At 35.8% G+C, this 19,680-nt stretch overlaps 3 protein-coding genes across 5 annotated transcripts in view; 1 reads left to right on the forward strand and 2 right to left on the reverse strand.

The window, feature by feature from the left end:
- Positions 1 to 8,198, reverse strand: part of LOC107716328 (cytosolic purine 5'-nucleotidase) — a 12,313-nt gene extending 4,115 nt beyond the window's left edge. The window contains exons 1-15 of one of the 3 annotated variants that reach the window (XM_016522708.1): positions 8,135 to 8,198; positions 6,979 to 7,096; positions 5,929 to 5,967; positions 4,746 to 4,819; positions 2,542 to 2,659; positions 2,357 to 2,452; positions 1,992 to 2,083; positions 1,832 to 1,889; positions 1,658 to 1,751; positions 1,492 to 1,545; positions 1,264 to 1,347; positions 1,086 to 1,127; positions 609 to 716; positions 468 to 534; positions 204 to 374 (exon numbers count right to left, since the gene is read on the reverse strand). In XM_016522708.1, coding sequence (XP_016378194.1) covers positions 204 to 374; positions 468 to 534; positions 609 to 716; positions 1,086 to 1,127; positions 1,264 to 1,347; positions 1,492 to 1,545; positions 1,658 to 1,751; positions 1,832 to 1,889; positions 1,992 to 2,083; positions 2,357 to 2,452; positions 2,542 to 2,659; positions 4,746 to 4,819; positions 5,929 to 5,967; positions 6,979 to 7,079 — 1,198 coding nt within the window. In that variant the 5' untranslated portion in view covers positions 7,080 to 7,096; positions 8,135 to 8,198. Of the gene's footprint in view, positions 1 to 203; positions 375 to 467; positions 535 to 608; positions 717 to 1,085; positions 1,128 to 1,263; positions 1,348 to 1,491; positions 1,546 to 1,657; positions 1,752 to 1,831; positions 1,890 to 1,991; positions 2,084 to 2,356; positions 2,453 to 2,541; positions 2,660 to 4,745; positions 4,820 to 5,928; positions 5,968 to 6,080; positions 6,168 to 6,978; positions 7,097 to 8,134 lie in introns of those variants that run through there. The other 2 variants (XM_016522709.1, XM_016522710.1) reach the window with 2 other exon arrangements.
- Positions 8,199 to 9,467: 1,269 nt separating this feature from the next.
- Positions 9,468 to 12,571, forward strand: LOC107716329 (alpha-internexin-like). The gene is made up of 3 exons (XM_016522711.1): positions 9,468 to 10,533; positions 11,670 to 11,794; positions 11,896 to 12,571. Exons 1-3 carry the CDS (start codon positions 9,472 to 9,474, stop codon positions 12,137 to 12,139), a joined length of 1,431 nt encoding a protein of 476 aa, XP_016378197.1. The 5' UTR covers positions 9,468 to 9,471; the 3' UTR covers positions 12,140 to 12,571.
- Positions 12,572 to 15,152: 2,581 nt separating this feature from the next.
- LOC107716281 (polycomb group RING finger protein 6-like) overlaps positions 15,153 to 19,680 on the reverse strand; it is a gene marked incomplete at its 5' end in the record, with an annotated part of 10,404 nt that continues 5,876 nt past the window's right edge. The window contains 3 exons of the mRNA XM_016522656.1: positions 15,153 to 15,652; positions 16,725 to 16,811; positions 18,750 to 18,848. Coding sequence (XP_016378142.1) covers positions 15,605 to 15,652; positions 16,725 to 16,811; positions 18,750 to 18,848 — 234 coding nt within the window. The remainder of the gene's footprint in view (positions 15,653 to 16,724; positions 16,812 to 18,749; positions 18,849 to 19,680) is intronic.

Consider the following 19,680-nt stretch of genomic DNA (forward strand, 5'->3'; position numbering starts at 1 on the left):
TATGTCTATATAGTTTTTTATTCATTGTTATTTCAGTTTTAGTTAAACTAAATGAAAATGAGAAATGTAGTTTTGGCAACTAGCTGAATTCAAATTTAAATATTTAATTTATTTATTATTTCAGTAAACGTTTATTTTATTTCAAGAAATGAACATGCTTTTTATGGTTTTAGTTAACTGTAATAACCCTGTCACAGACTCACTGCTCTTGTCGGTCCACACGTGCAGCTCCTGAGCCAGCTCAGGAATCACCAGGAACGTTCTCCAGCCCTGACGCTTCTTAGACTTCAGGATGTCTCCAAAGATGTGGTCACCGATGTACAAGATGTCCTTTCCTTTTGCTCCTAGTAGGTCACAAACTATGTCTGAGGAACCTGGGAAGAATAAAGCATATTCAATCAGGCATTTTAGATTTTAAAAAAAATCAGTCAATAAAATATGAAGAACGACATCCATTTTTATCTTACCACCAGAATACACTATGCCATGCTGCAAGGGACCTGTATATGTTCCGATCTTCAGTCTCCCAGTAGACTACAGAACAGAAATATTGCTGAATCAATGAGTTTGTCACAGGAAGCTACTCATGTGAGTCTAGCGGATCTTACCGTGTCCACCTGTCTCAGGACTGTGCCCTCCCCGAAGAACACTGGCTTCCTGGCATCCACCACAATAACGTCAAAGTAGGACTGCCAGGGCCGATGAGGCGTACCAGCCTGTAATAAAGAAATAATAGATTCAGTCTGGCACTGTCTTTGTGTATGCGATAAAACTGCAATAAAATGAGTTCTTATATGGCCCGTTACTCCCTGTCTTTCTGTTCATATCCCCTTTCTCAACATCTGTTGTTAGAACACTTTTTAATGAAAACTGTGATATTATACAGACACATCATAACTGGCAAATAAATCTTCAGGGTGTTCTTTTACACAGTGCAGCTCGCTGGTTCATGTTTTCTACACAAATTATATGTGAAATGTGTACTGTCTTTTGTCATTAGACATTTTCATTGAGGATCTGAGACAAATAAAAACAGCTAAGTACCACTGGTATGCTAGTGAACAACAATAGGGAAGATCACTTACTTTTGGACCATGTGGAAAATCAAACAAGTATGTCATGATTTTCTGAAAGAGAAAAGGAGAGGAAATTACATTTTACATTTGCTTCTAATGAAAATTCAACAGATTTTGTTAGACCTTAAATAGTGAATGTCCGATGGTTATGGACTTGGTCTGTGCAGTTTCTTCTAGAATAACTCACATCTGTGTACTTGTAGTCACTGTTGGTAACAAGGAACACTTTGTCAACTTCGTTCATTCGGCTTAGAAGCAACGGTAATTTAGCCTAGAAGAAGATGACAAAAGTTATGGAAATACACAAAAAAACGAATTATGTCTGTAAAATTCATTATGAATAAACATACAAAGTGAAATAAGGTAACAAAAATGCTGGTCAGCAAGAAGCTGTTCAATAATCTGGTTTACTTACATCCTTCACCACATATTTCTCCATATTTTCAACCGTTTTCTCTTTTAGTGAGCCCTGAAATGTCACACAGAAGTAGTTATCCATAATATGAAATTTATACCAAGTCCAAAAAGGGCGTTTCTTTAAAAAAACACACTATATTTTAGCACTTAAAAATAGCATTTACCTTGAAATGGACCCAATCCACAGCATCTCTGACATCCTGAAACATGCTCTTGAAGGACATGAAAAGATCTCCATCTTTAAAGCCCGTCTCACAACTGTGGAGGCAAAAATTAAAAGGTCATATAAAATGCCAGAGTAGCTACAGAAGCGTTCAAATGAGGGCACAAAAACAAACCTTGTATATCTGGAGCAACTAGTGAAGAAGTCAACCAGGCAGGCAAAGAGGTATGTCTCTAATAAAGCGCAAAAACAAACTATGTTAACTTAAACATGGACTATAGATTCTACGTATATATTCTTTAGGTTTTTGATATTAGCTGATAGAAGATTTTAACCTGGGAGGTTGAAAAGTGTGTTGAGGATGTAGAATCGCTCTGTATCTCCACGCTGAATGAACTTATTTGGGTACAGCTCTCTTATCTCTGGACTAAAAAAATACAATTAAAAAGTGTGACTAACCCCGTAACATCTAGATAAAATCAAAAGTGACACTATTTACTTCTTAATGCACCATTCTGGTCTTATTGTTAATGATTCACCAGTGCATGTTCTTCCAAATAGTTTTTTTAATTGACTTTTTGCTTTACTAGGGTAAAAAAAATCCTACAAATGAAGCTTTTAAGGGAGAGGAATAAACACACAAACAAAGTGAGCACTAGCCAGGGCATCAGTTGCTCTTAAATTATGAGTGTAGACTCACCCACGCAGGAAGTTAAAACCATGAGCGCACACAAGGATGTTTCCATACGCATCTACTTTCAGCAGGTTTCCATACATTGTATCAAACACCAAGCCTCTGAAAGATGTTCAAAACTTGCGTGAATCAAAATATGTAGTCAAAATACAGTTAGAAAAGGCATGTTAGAAAATTATCTTTCAAATCACCTTGTGGGAAAAGCAGGGTCATAGACAAAGTTTAGCAGCTCTTGTGGGTAACCAATGGAAACCAGTCTTTCCACAGTCAGATCAAAGCCAAGAGATTCATACTCTGGAGACTTATACACTATTAACAGAGAAGAAAACACAGTCAAGAATATCTGATATAATGCATGAATGTGGGGAAAACATGGTGATGAAAATGTTATCATATACACTACCGTTCAAAAATTTAGGCTCTGTAAGAATGTTTTTGAAAAAATTCTCTTTTTTTATATATAATACTTTTATATAATATTTTTTTATATAATACAGTTTTTATGTTGAGAACAGAACCTTACATTACAGAAAAAGAGAGAGAAAAAAAAAGGTATAACAAAGGTCGCCATACATTACATATAAACTTTTAGGAATAACAAAGGTTGCCATATATTACATATAAACCTTTAGTCATCTCGCCAGTACATTATATCAGTAAACATTTACATACACTTACAAATGCAATCATCTAAACCACAAAGGAACTTGATAACCATTTCCTTCATTTGTTTTCAAAGATTTACATTTGCAGCTGAAGTTTAGGCTATATGTGAGTCTTTTAATTTCTCTAACCTCTGTTACTATTTGGAAACAGTCTTCTCTTGTAGGTGGGTATCGCCTTTTTACTCGTTGCCAGTAAAATTTTTAATAAATATTTGTCATCTTTTCCAACCTCATCTGGAATATCTCCCAAATATAAACCATAAAATTATTTTGGTATATGTAGAGTGAAAATACTATTAATAGTAGACCATACAACCTCCCAAAAAGTGACGACCCATACTCGGAATTAGTGCTCTGCATTTATCCCATCCAAAGTGCACACACACACACAGCAGTGAACACACACCGTGAACACACACCCGGAGCAGTGGGCAGCCATTTATGCTGCGGGGCCCGGGGAGCAGTTGGGGGTTCGGTGCCTTGCTCAAGGGCACCTCAGTCGTGGTATTGAAGGTGGAAGAGAGCACTGTACATTCACTCCCCCCACCTACAATCCCTGCCGGTACGAGATTCGAACCCGCAACCTTTTTGGGTTACGAGTCCGACTCTCTAACCATTAGGCCACGACTTCCCCATGAAAAACTATTCACCTTTAGACATTGCCAAAATAGATGTGTTTGATGGGCTTTTTCTACCCCACAGTTCCTCCAGCATGGGTGAAAGGTTCTCGTTTCTAATTCCTTAATTCTTGGTTGATAAAAAAGCGAGTCAGATTTTTCCAAAACTCACACCACATTCTTGAGCTTGTTGAGGTATGTGGGATAGTACATATTTTATTCCATTGATCAGGTCACAAGGAAATGCCAACCTCTTTTCCCCATTTTGATCTTATATATTCTATTGAATGATTCCTCGAATTAACCCCCTCAAGGAGCCTAATAAACCAGAGCTGCACTGATTTCATTTCTTTAGAAGCAAAAAGGTTTAATTGAACAGGACCTGTATAGGCACAAGACACTGTATTATGATGTTGCAAGAAACCCATTGGACCTCAAAACAAAATTAGCCAGATCCGCTGAATGAACATTTCCACAAAGATATGACAGACCTCTGCTTGAAAGAGAGGAAGGAAATGTCAACATTGCTGAAACTGAGTTGACCTCACGATCATAGTAAACTAAATGCAGTCAAAATTGTTGTGCACTCTTTACTTTTCTCTGCTGTAATATTCGCCACGGTAAGCAAATTCACTGCTCTGCGATTAGAAGGGAGTTACACAGCACATGCACATTGATCTAGCAGTCTAAGCAGCTCATATTTTGGGTTAATATTAGGCTGTGTGCTGGCAGTAGAACTTCAAACCTTTTCCTGTGAACATTAGCACTTGCTTATCATCACAGATCCATAAACAGGAAAATGACCAATCAAAAGGACCACATTTTATATCATGGATGTCAATGCACCCATTCATCTTGTTTAGAGCTTCAAGCGCAAAAAAATCATGTGCCTGACATGAGCCAGCTGAAGACAGGGGCGCTATTTACAGAGCCATGACACCACCAAATACATGAGACCAAGGATTACCTTACAGTACCATGCTATGGTGTTACCATTTCGCAATGCTTTACAATTCTTTTGAACTTACTTCATAAATGACACTGCAAAACAAGGCACCATGCAGGCATCATCTGTTTCAGAGGCAGCTCATAGAGAGTAGTACTTCAGCTTACCTGCTAGAGTGTAGTCCATATCAAAGCCAAAGCATTTTATCTTCTCCATTGCCAAACTTCTATTGACAAAAACTCTGCAGAGATAAAAACAGAGGCAATTTAAGACAAATGTCATTGATATTTAATATGCTCTCAGTTGCAAACTGTGTTAAATTCAGCAGACTGTATTATTCCATTGCCTTCAACACAATCCATGAGCTGTTCAGCTCTATGGGAGTTTATGTTAATGTAGATAATGAGTTACATTGACGTATTGTGACCTGTGAAAGCAATAATTCAGAATTAATACATTTGGTTAAATGATATCTATTACTATTTCGGCCAACAGCAGCAAAGTATGAGGTGGAGCAAATGGCACGGTAAAATTCCTTGATTTCCAGTTAAATCAAGTTTTTCGGGTGGTAATGACTGACACTGTTTCAACAGAATGGTAAATAAAATAAAATCTAAAAAAAATCATAGTCTGCTGAACACATCTGTTTTACAAACCAGAAAAACATAATTTTCTGATGAAAATAACACCACTCATCTCTATGAAATTAACTGATACATGAAAAATAACAGCGCTATATGAAAGGTTATGAATGATCATAATTATTATTAACCAACCAAAATACACCCTTAAACACAAATACTTGCATTTGGACACCTTTGAGACTTAATTGTCAGTTAAGGGATAAAAAGTAAAAACCTTGCTATATTAGAGTTAGTATTTTTAAGTTAAATTTATACATCTGTTATTGTATTTCACATTATTTAAAATTGTGCTATGGTCAGTTATTTTCCAAATGATGTTAAAAAATTATTTTTCTTTTAATTCACCTGATGCTGGTACATCTTTATCCATCGATACATTTGCAGTGAAACATTAAAAATGTAGTTGAATTTACACTAGGAACAAATGAGCTGTTAAATGATGCGTTAAGAGCATGAAGGAAGGAGATATAGCTAGGGGAAGGGAGAATGAAGGAATTATCTCACAGATTAAAATCCCATCACAGGTCTTCCTATGGACACCTACATACACATACAGCTACATACAGCACAGTGCAAAAGCATTGATGGTTTTGTTCATCTTGTATTTTTAGTGCTGTGCTGTGATGAGCACATGGGAGAAAAAAACATCAATTACAAAACAGATGATCAGTCAGCACTGCAGGTCAACAACAAAACTTTGGCATACCTCATAGAAGGATGACAGTGGGCCAGTTCCTGTGGTAAGCTTTGTAATAAAGGAATACATGGACTATATATTACATCAGTACACATCAGTTAATGCCACTACATGAAGAACTGTGTCTAGTAAACTTTTCAGGACATTTCAGGTCTTCTTACCATTGGATTTACTTTTTGATTTTTTTTTGTTTAATATTGCACTTTGTGACTGCCATGATGTTTTTTCTGCAGAAAACTATGATAAGTCAACAAATTTACAGCATAGTCTGCATGTAAATAAGGATTGCTCTTATGAAATGACTGTTTGCCATGACAAACACAGCATTTTAGGAACTTGCAAGTATTATGCTGACAGGCCAAATTAACCTGCCAAAAGGCATGAGTAAATATAGCATATTAAACATTGGATATGAGTATCATAATGTGCAGATACACTGTTACAATGATCATTTAAAAGGTCATTTTTTATTTAATAATTGAAAATATTCCAAAGTTGGGCACAGTGAGAAAACAATTAATTCTTTTGATTGAGCAAAAAGCTTACAATACACAACCTTTGCTTAAATCACATGCAAGCTGACATTTTCGGCAATGAATTTGACCGATTTTGACAGACAAACAGACGTATAAACAGGTGCATCCACAGAACAGCATGATGGCATGGCAAAAGAAAACATGCTACACGCCATATTTAATTTTAAATAAAAAAAGATAATTACAAGTCTACAATTCCTTTTGGAGTCTTAAAGTTATTTTTTCTATGTCCTCAAAAGCATTGTGCACATAAAATGTAAATATCTCAATGAGAATATGTCTTCATTATTGACCATAATCTTAACTGGAGTAGAGACCAGGTCATTTAAAGTAATTGTCTCCAACTGTTGCTACTAGAAATATATATATACCAAGCAGGCATTTACATGTTTCGTTTTGTTTAAATGTAGGTTATTTAACAACTAATTTGTTTTCAAGTTACCAAGAGAGTACACGATTTGATTTAACCAAATTAATGGCAATGGCCTTCAAAGCTGAAAGCATTAGTGAAATGTATTAATACCTCTGTTGCACCTCTCTTCTGTACTTCTTCACGGATGAACCGTCCATGTTGGCAGGAAGGTCTGCATAATTCTGGAGCCGATCACTCCAAGAGGTTGTCATCTTTAACCGGTATAGGTCTGAGAAAGAAAGCAAAAATTAAAGCGATTTTTTTTTTTTATGCAGCACAGCCAGATGGCAGAACACAGTGAATTTGACTATACACAGCACTGGTTTAGTATCTCAGAGGTTAAATTTCCACCACATTTAATTGTTGCACAATAGCCCTGATATGCAAACCTTAACAACAAAGGACCAGACACATTCAAACTATTTTAAACAGAATCTCAAAATGTTCATGATCATCACATCTATTCTAAAGCTACACTTATAATCATTTTGTCAGTGTAACAGTATTTCCTGTATCAAAGATAAACAGCCATAACACACAACTACAGAAAGCTGCCTGAAACAATGTTTAAACCAATTACAAAGTACCAGGTTTATGATACATCTTTTTAGATACTCCTTAAGAAACTACTTCTCTTATTGTAACACTAAAGGACAGCTCACAGAAGCCGCACAATGTAGCCTTTTTTTTTTTATTATTTTTTCTCAAATACCAAATTAAATGTATTTTTCTCATTCTCTACAAGGTATCTACAAGACAATCAACGAATTACATAATGTACAAATTATCAAAAGTGATATAAAATGTACAAACATAAACATTATGCATATTATTTAAATCTTTGCCTGACGTTGTATATACAAGACAATGCATATAATATATACACGCCGTCTTATGCATTTATTGTTAAGACACAATGGAGCTTTGAATTCAAAGCACCTGCTACTTAATTTATATAAAGACCATATTAAGTTTCCACATTATGCCTTAGAATAACTGTAAAGATGTATTAATAATATCAAGGCATACATGCGAGCATATCTTTCCTCTTGTTTATGCAGTTCCGTGATGGTAAAGTTAGCACGCCAGCTAACTAACATTCCTTTAGTTTTGATCAACCGGAAACTAATGCATAAAATGGAGGAAACTGCCTTAACGATTGTCGCTATAACGTTCATATACACAGTTATTCTGCAACAATTTAATGATATAACTACTGCTTCTTGATACGCGTTATATCTCCGCTCAGTGTCAGTAGGCTACTTACCTCACCTCCTTCAGTGACCAACAACTGCAGTTCTGCGCTATCTGCATACTGCGCATGCGCAAACCATCCAGCCACTAGATGTCCATCCAGAAACTATGAGATTCAAAAAGTTGATAATAGTTTGTGGAAGTAATGTCAAAAAATAGATATGCATTATAAAAATGCATAATCTAATCTGAAACGATCATGAACAACTACAGTGAAAAAAATTATTTAATTTCCTATTTATTTTATTTAATGTCTGTTGACAGCGACATGAATAAAATTATTGTAAAAATGATGTATTTGTATTCCATCAGTGATGAACAGACATGGCAGAAATCTGTAGAGAAAAACATTTTGGAAGAGAAATGTCGCCATCTATTGGTTGTCAACTTTAGACCGTGTTGCCAGATTTTTAATCAATACAAGGTTGATTTGAATTTATATTTCATATCAGGACTCAAAATACACAAATAGCAAAATATATATTTTTATGAAATTCATCTAACGTTTATCTAATGAAAAAAAATATTTAGTTGGCCCTAGTAGAAATTAACTCTACTAAAGAAAATTTACATTTAAAAATTATGTTTGTTCATGAAAAACGATTCTAAAAATGACTGGAAATGCTATGCATATTATAAGAATATTTTATATATTTGTAGGAATCCTACTGGCAAAAAAAACATCTTAAACCAGCCTACGCTTTTTGCTGGTCTTGGACGGTTCCCCAAACCTCTGTCTGTTTGCTGGATTTGGACGGCTTTTAGACACTTTTGAGTTGGCTAGGGTGTAAACTAAAACCAGCAAACAATTCTGGGCTGGTTTATGCTGCTTTTTTCAACAGTGTAAGGACCGTTATTTATTCATTGTTATTTATTTATTTTAAATTAATATATTAAAAAATATTTTGGGCACTTGTCATCTGGTCAGCCTGGGAGACCAATTGGTTTAATTATTATAGGCTATTATTTTAATATTGTAAAGGAAGTAAATTTTGTGTCTTAAAAGACTGGGCTGAAAGAAACCACAAAGAAATAAAGATAAAAAAAGATCTTAAATCAAGCCTAAATCGATTTAACTGTTAAATTTCGGGTCCATTCTTCACTGCGCAAACCTGGACAGTTCCATCGACACATAACAGTTTAAACGGCCCAAAAATCTGTCCTTTGTGTGCAAATGTCATACCATTTGAAAACACAACTACTAACTGAATGTTTTAATTGGCCAGAAACGGTTTATTCTCATTTTAACTGTCACCACCAGAGGGAACATGACAGGCTGTTGAATGGGACAGTCCTCCGGGTATATAATGACAAGCACACCCATTTTATGCATTTTATGCTGTGACGAAGATGAGTTACGGATCAGACAACTACATGTCCTCATCCTATAGAAAGATATTCGGGGAAACCCCTCGTTTCACCGGTTCCACCCCTAGGATGAGCAATGTCTCCTCACGGAGCTCCATGTCTTCCAGCGGCTTCAGGTCCCACTCTCTCTCCCGCAGCAGTGCCTCTCCAGCGGGCTACTACAAAAGATCGGGCCGGTCATCTTCCTATTCACCGGTGCATTTCGACAGCGTGGATTTCTCTCAAACAGCTGTGTTAAACAACAAGTTTAAAATCGTCCGAACCAATGAAAAGGAACAACTGCAAGGTCTCAATGACCGTTTCGCGATGTTTATCGAGAAGGTGCGCAATCTGGAGCAGCACAATCAAGTGCTGGAGACCGAACTCGTGAGTCTGCGCCAGAGGCAGAACGAGCCGTCCAGACTCGCTGACCTCTATCAGCAAGAGATCCGGGATCTGCGAGCCCAGGTGGACGAGTTGAACAATGAAAAATCTCACATTCTCATTGAACGAGATAATATCGACGAAGACTCGCAGAAACTTCGAGGCAAGTTTGAGGATGAGATCCGAGTGCGCGAGGAGGCAGAGCTGACGCTCAGATCCTACAAGAAAGATGTGGATGATGCCACAATGGTGCGCGTGGACCTGGAGAGAAAGGTCGAGTTCCTCTTGGACGAGATCAATTTTATGAGGAAAGTGCATGACGAAGAGGTGGCGGAGTTGATTAGTATGATCCAGGCAGCCCAGATATCTGTGGAAGTAGAATTATCCAAGCCGGATCTGACCTCGGCCCTCAAAGAGATCCGTGGGCAGTATGAAACCCTCGCGTCTAAGAACCTTCAGTCTGCCGAGGAATGGTACAAATCAAAGTTCACCAGCCTCAGTGAACAGGCCACTAGAACCAACGAGGCCATGAGAGCTACAAGAGAGGAGATCAACGACTACAGGCGACAACTACAGTCCAGAACCATTGAAATCGAAACCTTGCGAGGCACAAATGAGTCACTTGAACGACAGATCCGCGAGATGGAAGATGCACACAATGCCGAGGTCGCAGGTTATCAGGTAGAAACATAAAAATGACATATCATTTTGGAGCTAAGCATGTATGAAAATATAACTCCATTTAATAATAAAAATAAAAATATTTATTTAAAGAAGGAAAAGAGAGAAAAAAAGTTCCATATCTCTGTCTGTCTGTCTGTCTGTCTGTCTGTCTGTCTGTCTGTATCTAGGTAGCCATATTTTATTTAAACAATAATTTATTAGGGATATCTTGAGAAATCCCCCTTTAGTTTTTTTTTTTTTTTTTTACTTATTTTACATTTATATTATATATTATGTATTTGCATTTATTTTGTATTTATATTAATATATAAAGGAAATCATGTTTTATGTGCTCTGGCTGGTTTTCACCATTTTTAATCAACGTTTTGCCTTCATTAGTTATTTTTAATAGTCCAGCAGCATGACACAGAAGTGTTTAAAAGTATAAATATTTGATGTAATTAGCCAATTAATATTAGGAGCTCATGAAAAAATGTAAATTGAATAATTAGAAGAACTGTGAATTATACCACAGGACAAGACTGAAACTGCTTGAATGGCATGTCAAGTAGCCGGGTGCTCTGTCCATGGTGCTGAACTAATTGCACATGAGAGGTGGCTGAGGTTAATTCCACTAAGAAGAGTCTCTTGATAAAGAGGATTTTGCAAGGGAGGTTTCTGCAAGGTCATGTTCACTTGGTGAAAGAAACCCGAATGATAACCTCCGTTTATGTTTATATTGATGTGTTAGAACTGCTTGATGAGTTAGATGCTTTACAAATGTGAACATTAAGCACGCTGCCATATAAAGTATCCAGATCATTTTGGCTTGTTTTTCCCAGACATGATCTATGACCTTTCATCTTTTGAGAGTGAAAGAAGTGCCAGTGTGAATCAGATTAGCGCCTTTGAACTCTGTACTGAGACAGCCAGTCAATGCCAAGAGATAAAGGTTCACATCAGCTTTTATAAGAAGGATCTAATTTTGGTGAGCTAAATTAATTAATGGTCATGTGAATGTGAAAAGTGCAAGCTGGTTTCAATGTATTGCATTTCTTTATAAGAATATTTTTGTAATTTTATGATGGCCATTACAGAATATTTTTGTGCTAAGGCTAATATTGATACATATTTTTTTAAATCCCATTAACCAGGAAACAATTGGGCAGCTGGACCTTGATCTTAGAAATACTAAGAGTGAAATGGCCCGTCACCTCCGGGAGTATCAGGATCTTCTGAACGTCAAGATGGCATTAGACATTGAAATTGCAGCATACAGGTAAAGCACCAATGATTCCACTTTAATTGCACATGAAATAACTAATGCAATGAGAATGAAAATGAATAAGAACTAACCAGTGGTCATTGATGTCCTCATAGAAAGCTACTGGAGGGTGAAGAAACCCACTTCAGTTCTGGGGTGACTTTCTCCAGCACACCCAGCATCAGTTATGGGTATCAGAGCCGCTCCGCTTTCACCTCAACCCGCAATCCTAAAAAAGAGAAAGAAGAAGAGGGACATGACAAATCCACGGCAGGAGCCAAGCGGGAGGAGAACCCGGAGGAAACCGCTGTGATTAAGAAGGCAGAAAAGAGCAATACTGTTGATGTTAACTCTAACTAGAATGTTACGGTTATTAAACCTATACTTCTCCAGCTATTTTCCCAGCAGTCTTTTGAGAGTTTGGCACAGTAATCACTGCTAGCTAAAAACTGCCACTTGTTGTTTATAGTAATTGGTAACACGTTTAATATATTGCAATGGTGATATAATGTTTCAAAACCATATCTACAATATACTGGTTTAATACTCCGGAACGTAGGCATCAAATATTTCCTGTTTCTTAATTGTAGATTCAGAGAGTATTTTAGTCCTGTTGATGGTGTTAGGAGTATAAATATGAAGCATTACCACTGATCCAACGATTATGGATAAATGTACAATTATTTATGAAAGGTTTGTTGGAAAGCACTATATTACAAATAAGGGACCAAACCACTTAACTAACTGTTACACATGTATATGCCTTAACCACAATAAAGTCAATAATTGAAATGTTATGTTTTTGTTTTTATTCATAAATCACTCTCAACATCACTAATCTTATCTGTCTCATATCAATAAACTCGCATTACATTTAATGTTATTACACTGCTCTTAATGGCTGTTTATTTTTAACTCTTTAGAGTCGAGATTTAGCACTTTAAATAGGTAATGTTTCTTTTACTTGCAACTCATTTACTTTAGCCATAGTGGTTTTGATGATTCTTTATGGTTTGAGCCTTTATAAACAATGTTCTGTTACAGGGTTTCTGCAGACTTGAACAAGTTAAATTTAAGACTTTTTAAGACCTTTTTAATACCACCTTATATGAAATTTAAGACCTAAACCTCTAATGGAAATACACATTTTATTACATACATATATGTAATATTTATAAATAATGTTTTGATATATTAAACATAAAACATTGAATACTGATATTTGAAATAATTTAAAAAATGAAAAGATACTTTAAATGTGAAATTAAAACCGCCAGTAGGTGGCAGTAAGTCACTGTTAAGCGAGTCATTGCGATTAAACCGAATCATTTAAACAGTTGATTCAATCGGGAACGAAACACCGTCATGTTGCTCAGAGACGCAAAACAGCGCTGTGGCTTTTTTTCTGCCCCCATGTCTTGAATTTGTGATCATTCTGAATGTATTTTAATAGACTGAATCATTCAGTGATCAGGCAGAGCGCACTCTAAATGCGCACGCGTACTAGACTTCACGTAATGCGTGCACTCTGTAGGTGTTTTGAATGTTTGGTTTTTTTGCGTCGTGAGAATATTGAGTAAATAGCTCACTTGTCATGGTGTTATTTAACTATATCATGTTATGAATAAAATAAACATTTTGAATTTGACCTCAGTGTGTTTCTTCTGAGTCTATGTGTGCGGTCACGCTCATTTGTTCTGATGTCTCGAGACAAACAGAGTGAGCCTCAGCGCGAGCTTGTATTCTGTAGAGCTACAATACCGTGTTTGTGGTTGGTAAGATTTTGAATGCCTTTGAAAGACGTTTCTTATACTCATCAAGGCTGAATTTATTTGATAAATTCAGATATTGTGAAATATTACAATTTAAAATAATTATGTTCTAGCTGAATATATTTAAAAGAGTAATTTATTCCGGTGATGCCAAAGCAAAATGTTCACAGTCTTCAGTGTCACATGATCCTTCAGAAATCATTCTAATCTGTTGTGGTGATAAAATAACATTATTATGATTGAAAACAGTTGTGCTGCCTTACATTTTTGTGGAATCTGTGGAATACATTTTTCCAGGTTTTGATAATTAAAACAAAATAACAGCATTTATTTGAAATGGAAATATTTTGTAACATTATAAATGTCTTTAATGTCACTTTTGATCAATTCAATGGATCTTTGTTGAAAAAAAAAAATTTCTTTCAGAAAAATCTTACTGTCCCCAAACTTTTAAAAATGAGTGCACATGTAATCATCTAAATTGCATTAACTACCCTGTTCAATGACAGAAAGATGACCTCCTATTTAAAGGCTTATGGATTCTGTCTCTCTCCACAAAAAACAGAGGGAGAATTTAGTTATGATTGATTATATCTTCCCACTCCACTCAGAAAAAGGCTTCTGCTTTGTGTTGTTCCGAAAGACTGTCAATCACTGAAAAATATGGGAGATGCCCCTTTAAGAGTCACTGTCTTTTTTTCGAAAAAGGTCAGTAAATTCCCTTTATAATCACCAAGACAGAACTCGATTTTAAAAAATCACGAGTAAGGTAAAAACAGCCAGAGATATATTAGATCAGATACAGCAGTGGTTAGTTATATTCCCACTTGTAGAATGTTAAAAAGCAACATCAAATCAACTCAAACTAGATGTGCTTAGATTTGAACAACCTTGTACCTGCAATCCTACACTCTCATAAACAATATCTGAACCTTAAGACAAGCGAAATCATACAGGGGGTTTAAGGCGGTTCCCTTGGAAACCATTTTCAACAGTCCCTGTGGGTTAGTAAGAATTATCTCTCTCCCTCTTACACTGAGCCTCAGACTCTCCAGAGTTTTTGTGATAATGGCTTTAACAAAGAATCCCATACAGGTGACTAGACTCTAATACATATGAGGTGAAATATGCTTCCTAACATTTAGGCTAAACTAATATTTTTTGTGTAAATAAGATTTACAATTTGAAATCAGCAGCACACAAACAGAAAATCAGTGTCATAAAATATTTCCCAAAACTAAAAAGATGACTAAATGAAAAGGGATGCATAGTATTTATATGAAATGATGTGTATCTGGCCATGCGCATTTTAACATCTTGTTGTAAAGCTGTTTTAAAAATGAAGACGACTTCAATTACAATATTGCAAAAGATGAAAAAACATATTTGAAAGATCTTTCCCCCCAAAGGCCTTGTAATAACACAATATGACTCAAACAATACATAAAGATTTCAATATAAAATGAACAAAGACAACCAGAAACACTTAAACACCCCTAGAAGAGTTGAGGAGAGAAAGACAGTAAACCAAACAAACATCTTCATTGCTGTTCAGAATTAAATACTTAACAATTTAGGTACTGCCCAGGTACTTAAGTGAATTATTTCTTTCAAAGTACTGATTTAATTTTTGTCAGCTGAACTTGAGGCACAACAAAACCAAGCAATAAAACAATATGTCAAACAATATATTCTCAGAGATAAGGTGTAAAATAATTACTTACTCTGTGTTTTTATTAGCAAATGTATAAAAGAGCATTCACAGAACCCTCACCGCTGTGGAAATTGTAACCAAAAATCAGTCATCCAAACAAACAAACAAACAAACAAACAAGCAGTATATTCTGGAAATAGCTCATTAGCTCTGTTTCTTAATGCATTTGCTCAAAGAATGCTGCCATATTCTTAATCTTTTTGAGCAGAAGGCAACCAGGAAGACGAAGGATCACTGCATAGGATAACTGTTATATGATCAAATTCAGTTTAGCCCTTGAAATAAAACCACTGTACAATGTAAATTTCACAGTAGTTGGTCTTTCTGTGTCTTCCCTCTTTACTGAGCAGGTAGAACGAGTCCGAAATGCAGAACCAGCATGCCATCCTAAAAAGGGAAAATAAGAAATGTGGGTATTAAGAAATACAGCATTTACATTACTGTTTAAAAGTTCTGGGTCAGCAAGAATAAAATAAAAAACAATAATAATACTTTAATTCAGCAAGGACTCATTAAATTGACAAAAAGTAAAAGTAAAGAATTTTACATTGTCAGTGATGATGTCTATTTCAAATAAATGTTGTTTTTTTGGAACTATATAAGAATCCTGAAAAAATGTATCAGTTTCCACAAAAACATTAAGCAGCACAACTGTTTTCAACACTGATAATAATAAGAAATGTTTCTTGAGCAGCAAATCAGCATATTAGGAAGGATCATGTGACATTAAAGATTGGAGTAATGACTGCTGAAAATAACAATGAAATTACATTTTGATGTCAGATTAACCACAATGGATTATCACAGATGTCATTTGAAAAATAGCGATAGCGGTCACATACAACACATAGAACAAAGCAAGAGACTTTAAAGAGACCTGTCTGTCTTTTTTACTTTAAAATGCTATTTTTAAGAGACAGCAGCACTTGAGGCTGCTAAGGCTCTAATGCAATGCTGTGTGAAGGGCGAGACAGGAACTGTGTTAAGGCGCCTGTTTTTCACACTTATTAACAGCTTACATGAGGCTCATTCTCTCTAAAAACATCTCAATTATACTGAACAATCCTTAAAAGGATAGTTCTCCCATTTTTTGTCATTTACTCAATCTCAAGTACGTAGTTCCAAACCTGCATGAGCTTTTTTCTTCTGTTGAACATAAAAAGGTATTTTGAACAGCTGCTGGCTGACTTCCAAAGTAAGGTAAAAAAAAAATCAAAAAAGTCAATGGGGAACAGAAACCGTTTGGTTACCCACATTCTTTAAAATACCTTCTTTTGTGTTACTCATACAGGTTTGGAACTACGTGACGGTGAGTTAATGAAGATAGAATTGTCATTTTTGAATGAATTGTCCTTTTAAGCAATTCTTTGTGCCTCTAGCCGTTTTATTTTTTTTGCAAAAAAATATAATAGACAAAATAACATAAAAAGGTGAAAGGTACATTATATCAGACACCCACCTGCAATGCATTTTTTCCCATGGTGTTACAAACTTCTCTCAAAGACTGGCATTGCTCAAGAAGATGATCTCCACACACAACATCAACCTGCCAAATGAAGTAGAATGTAAATGTTCATGTAACTTTTCTTTTTCTATCTGTCATATCATCAATACCAATGCTTTTAGCCTGATCACTTTAGGAAAGTAATAGCACTCCACTCCTCAAAACACTGCATGTTTTGAAGAATCGTTCCTGACCATAGCACAATGCCAAAGCTGAATTCTGAGAAAAAAAAAAACCTTAACAAAAATATCACAAGTAATATAAGCAATAGAAATGGGGATTCTTGCATTAGCAAACATCACTAATAAAAGTTGGATTCCAGTGGGTACAAACTTTTTAGAAGACTGCTTTTTCACAGTGACCCTAAAATGCCAGATGGAAATACACTTTAAGCCTCCATATGCATATACAATACAGCCTCAGTGTATTCCCAAAATGATTAGACAATTTTTAGAGTCTAGTATGTGGAGCAGGGCACAGCGGGCTATCCTGGAGCCAGGCACACAAACCCTCGTGCCTCCTCTTTCACCTCTATCCCAGTAGATGTCCCTGGCACTATGAGGTGTTCCTCACCGAGCCAGATCAGTCTTAGCTAATCAACACTGAGTGACTGGACGCCAGGAAAAACCCTTAAGCCAGTAATCCAGATATGACTGTTAGCCTCACAACATGCAAGCAGCCATTACTAACTGCTTGCATGTGACTATATATCACAATACTGCAATTAATGTTAATTACACAAACGAAAAAGCTAAATTGTGAAGCTTATAATTTTATAATAGCATATTAATTCTGATTAAAAGTGAGCTTTCATGGCAACAAAATTGTAAAATTAATTTTACACAGTAAAATACATTAATAAAACATAATACAATAAGTATTTTTTACACTAATATCATGTCAGCATTACAGATTGGCACCATTCATTCACTTCCATTGTATGTGCCTCACAGTAATCAAGACAGGAGGGAGAAGTGGAAATCAAATCAACATTATTTGTAAATCAACATTATTTATCAACATTATGCCACAAATGCTGTCAGTCGAGCTAAACTTGAATTGAACCCAGAATATATCTTTAAAATGCCCCAAATCACATGTATACATACTATGAACAATTAACAATGAAAATAAGATTAGGATTAGAGTTTGGTTTAGGGTTAGATGCTTGTAATTATGCATACTTACCTGTAATTACTATAGTAAGTACATCCAACATATAGTATGTAACGAGGACACTGTAAAATAAACAGTGTCCAGTTACCAGTTAAAAATATGGCTCTCAAATTGGAGAAGTCCGTGTCAGTCTGCAGAAGTGACAGCTGAAATATATATATATATATATATATACTGTATATAAACAGCACTAGATTTTTTTTTCAAACATAATCTCTGTTATTTACAACCACAGACAGTCATTTCTATGCTCGACTGAGCTGTGGTTAATTTCAAGGACTCAAATCCTTATACAGAATTGGGATTAAGGGGAAACTAATTAAACAGCAATGTGGCAGGATTGTGAAGTGTGACAGTCACTGAAATGTTGAGAGGGTAAGGGAACATCCTAATAACATCATTTCTTTAATCACACTTTTACATGATGACCTCATTGTGGAAACCTAAAGAGGACGAGCGATTTTGCTGAATTTAGTCCACTAAGGAGTGAAAAAATAACAATTTTGCATCAAATGACTCGGCATATCTTTGCTCTGATGTGAAGGGTGGCGTCTGATTCATTCTGCCCGTCCTGTCAGTATGAATTATTGAGTGACTGACACAGCTGGGGGGTCCTCTGCTCACCCCACATTTCTTTCCCACCTCTGACATTGCTGACCATCTGAGGCAGGATTTATGCGTCTGGTTTAATGAAAACAAGCTGTTTAAGACCAAGACCTAACCCTGATACAGAGTGTGGTTTATGATTCAAAATGCACTGCAGGTGATATTAAAGATAAAGGGGGGGGAAAATCTGTATTTCACCTTGCAGTTTTGACTCAGTTCCATCTTCCTCCTGATAAAAAGCTCCACATGACGGACAGTGGCTTCCCCTGACACACGCACATACTTCCTCTCAAGGGGCTTGAGGGTGAAAATATAATCAGGATATTAAAAAAGGAAAATCAGCCAGGCCTACAGCACAATTTCAGCTCAATTCTACACAATGCAGGGTTCCCACTCTTTCATGAACACCAGATTCAAGGACTTTCAAGGACTTTTTAAAGCACCATTTATTTTTTATCAAGCACCTATCAAATTCACACCCCAGAATATGTAGTGTCATGAAAGACCTTACAGTACTTAACATTTCACTTACACTTATCATTTACATAATATACAATATTAGAATGTTTGCGGGGGCGGTAATGGTCAGAAATACAGTGGGAGCGGGCTTAAGAAAATCGCTACCCCATCTCCACCCCCAATCATTAGTGCCGTTTCATTCTGTGTTTGACAGAACATATAGGACCATTTTTGAAATAGGGCCATAAACAGGGGTTAAAGCAAAAAAAATAAAAATATTTTGACTGAAAATATTTCCTCAGCCAAACCCCATTCCACAGCCATACCTGTCACACACACAGTTTAAAAGCATTTATTCTTCTTCTTGTAATTAGGAGCGCTTGTCCTCCTAATTTAAAATAATAAAAAATCAATAATAAAAAATTATTTACACCTAATATGAGGTGACATTTGACTCAAAGTGACTTACAGGGGTATTTTCTTTTTACCTTTGTAATGGCATCTTTTTCATCTATGTCAAATTCAAAAATGTATGTTTATAAGCTTTTTAAAATTTCTATTTAAAACAATATAATAAGAAGTAGAATAAGTAGAATAAGATACCAATCATGAAATTAGTATTAATAAAAAAAATATTTGTACAGAGGTGGCACAGAAGAAACAGAAGAAC

This window comes from Sinocyclocheilus rhinocerous, unplaced genomic scaffold (genome assembly GCF_001515625.1).
Source record: "Sinocyclocheilus rhinocerous isolate Xijiao unplaced genomic scaffold, SAMN03320098_v1.1 scaffold869, whole genome shotgun sequence".
NCBI lineage: Eukaryota > Metazoa > Chordata > Actinopteri > Cypriniformes > Cyprinidae > Sinocyclocheilus > Sinocyclocheilus rhinocerous.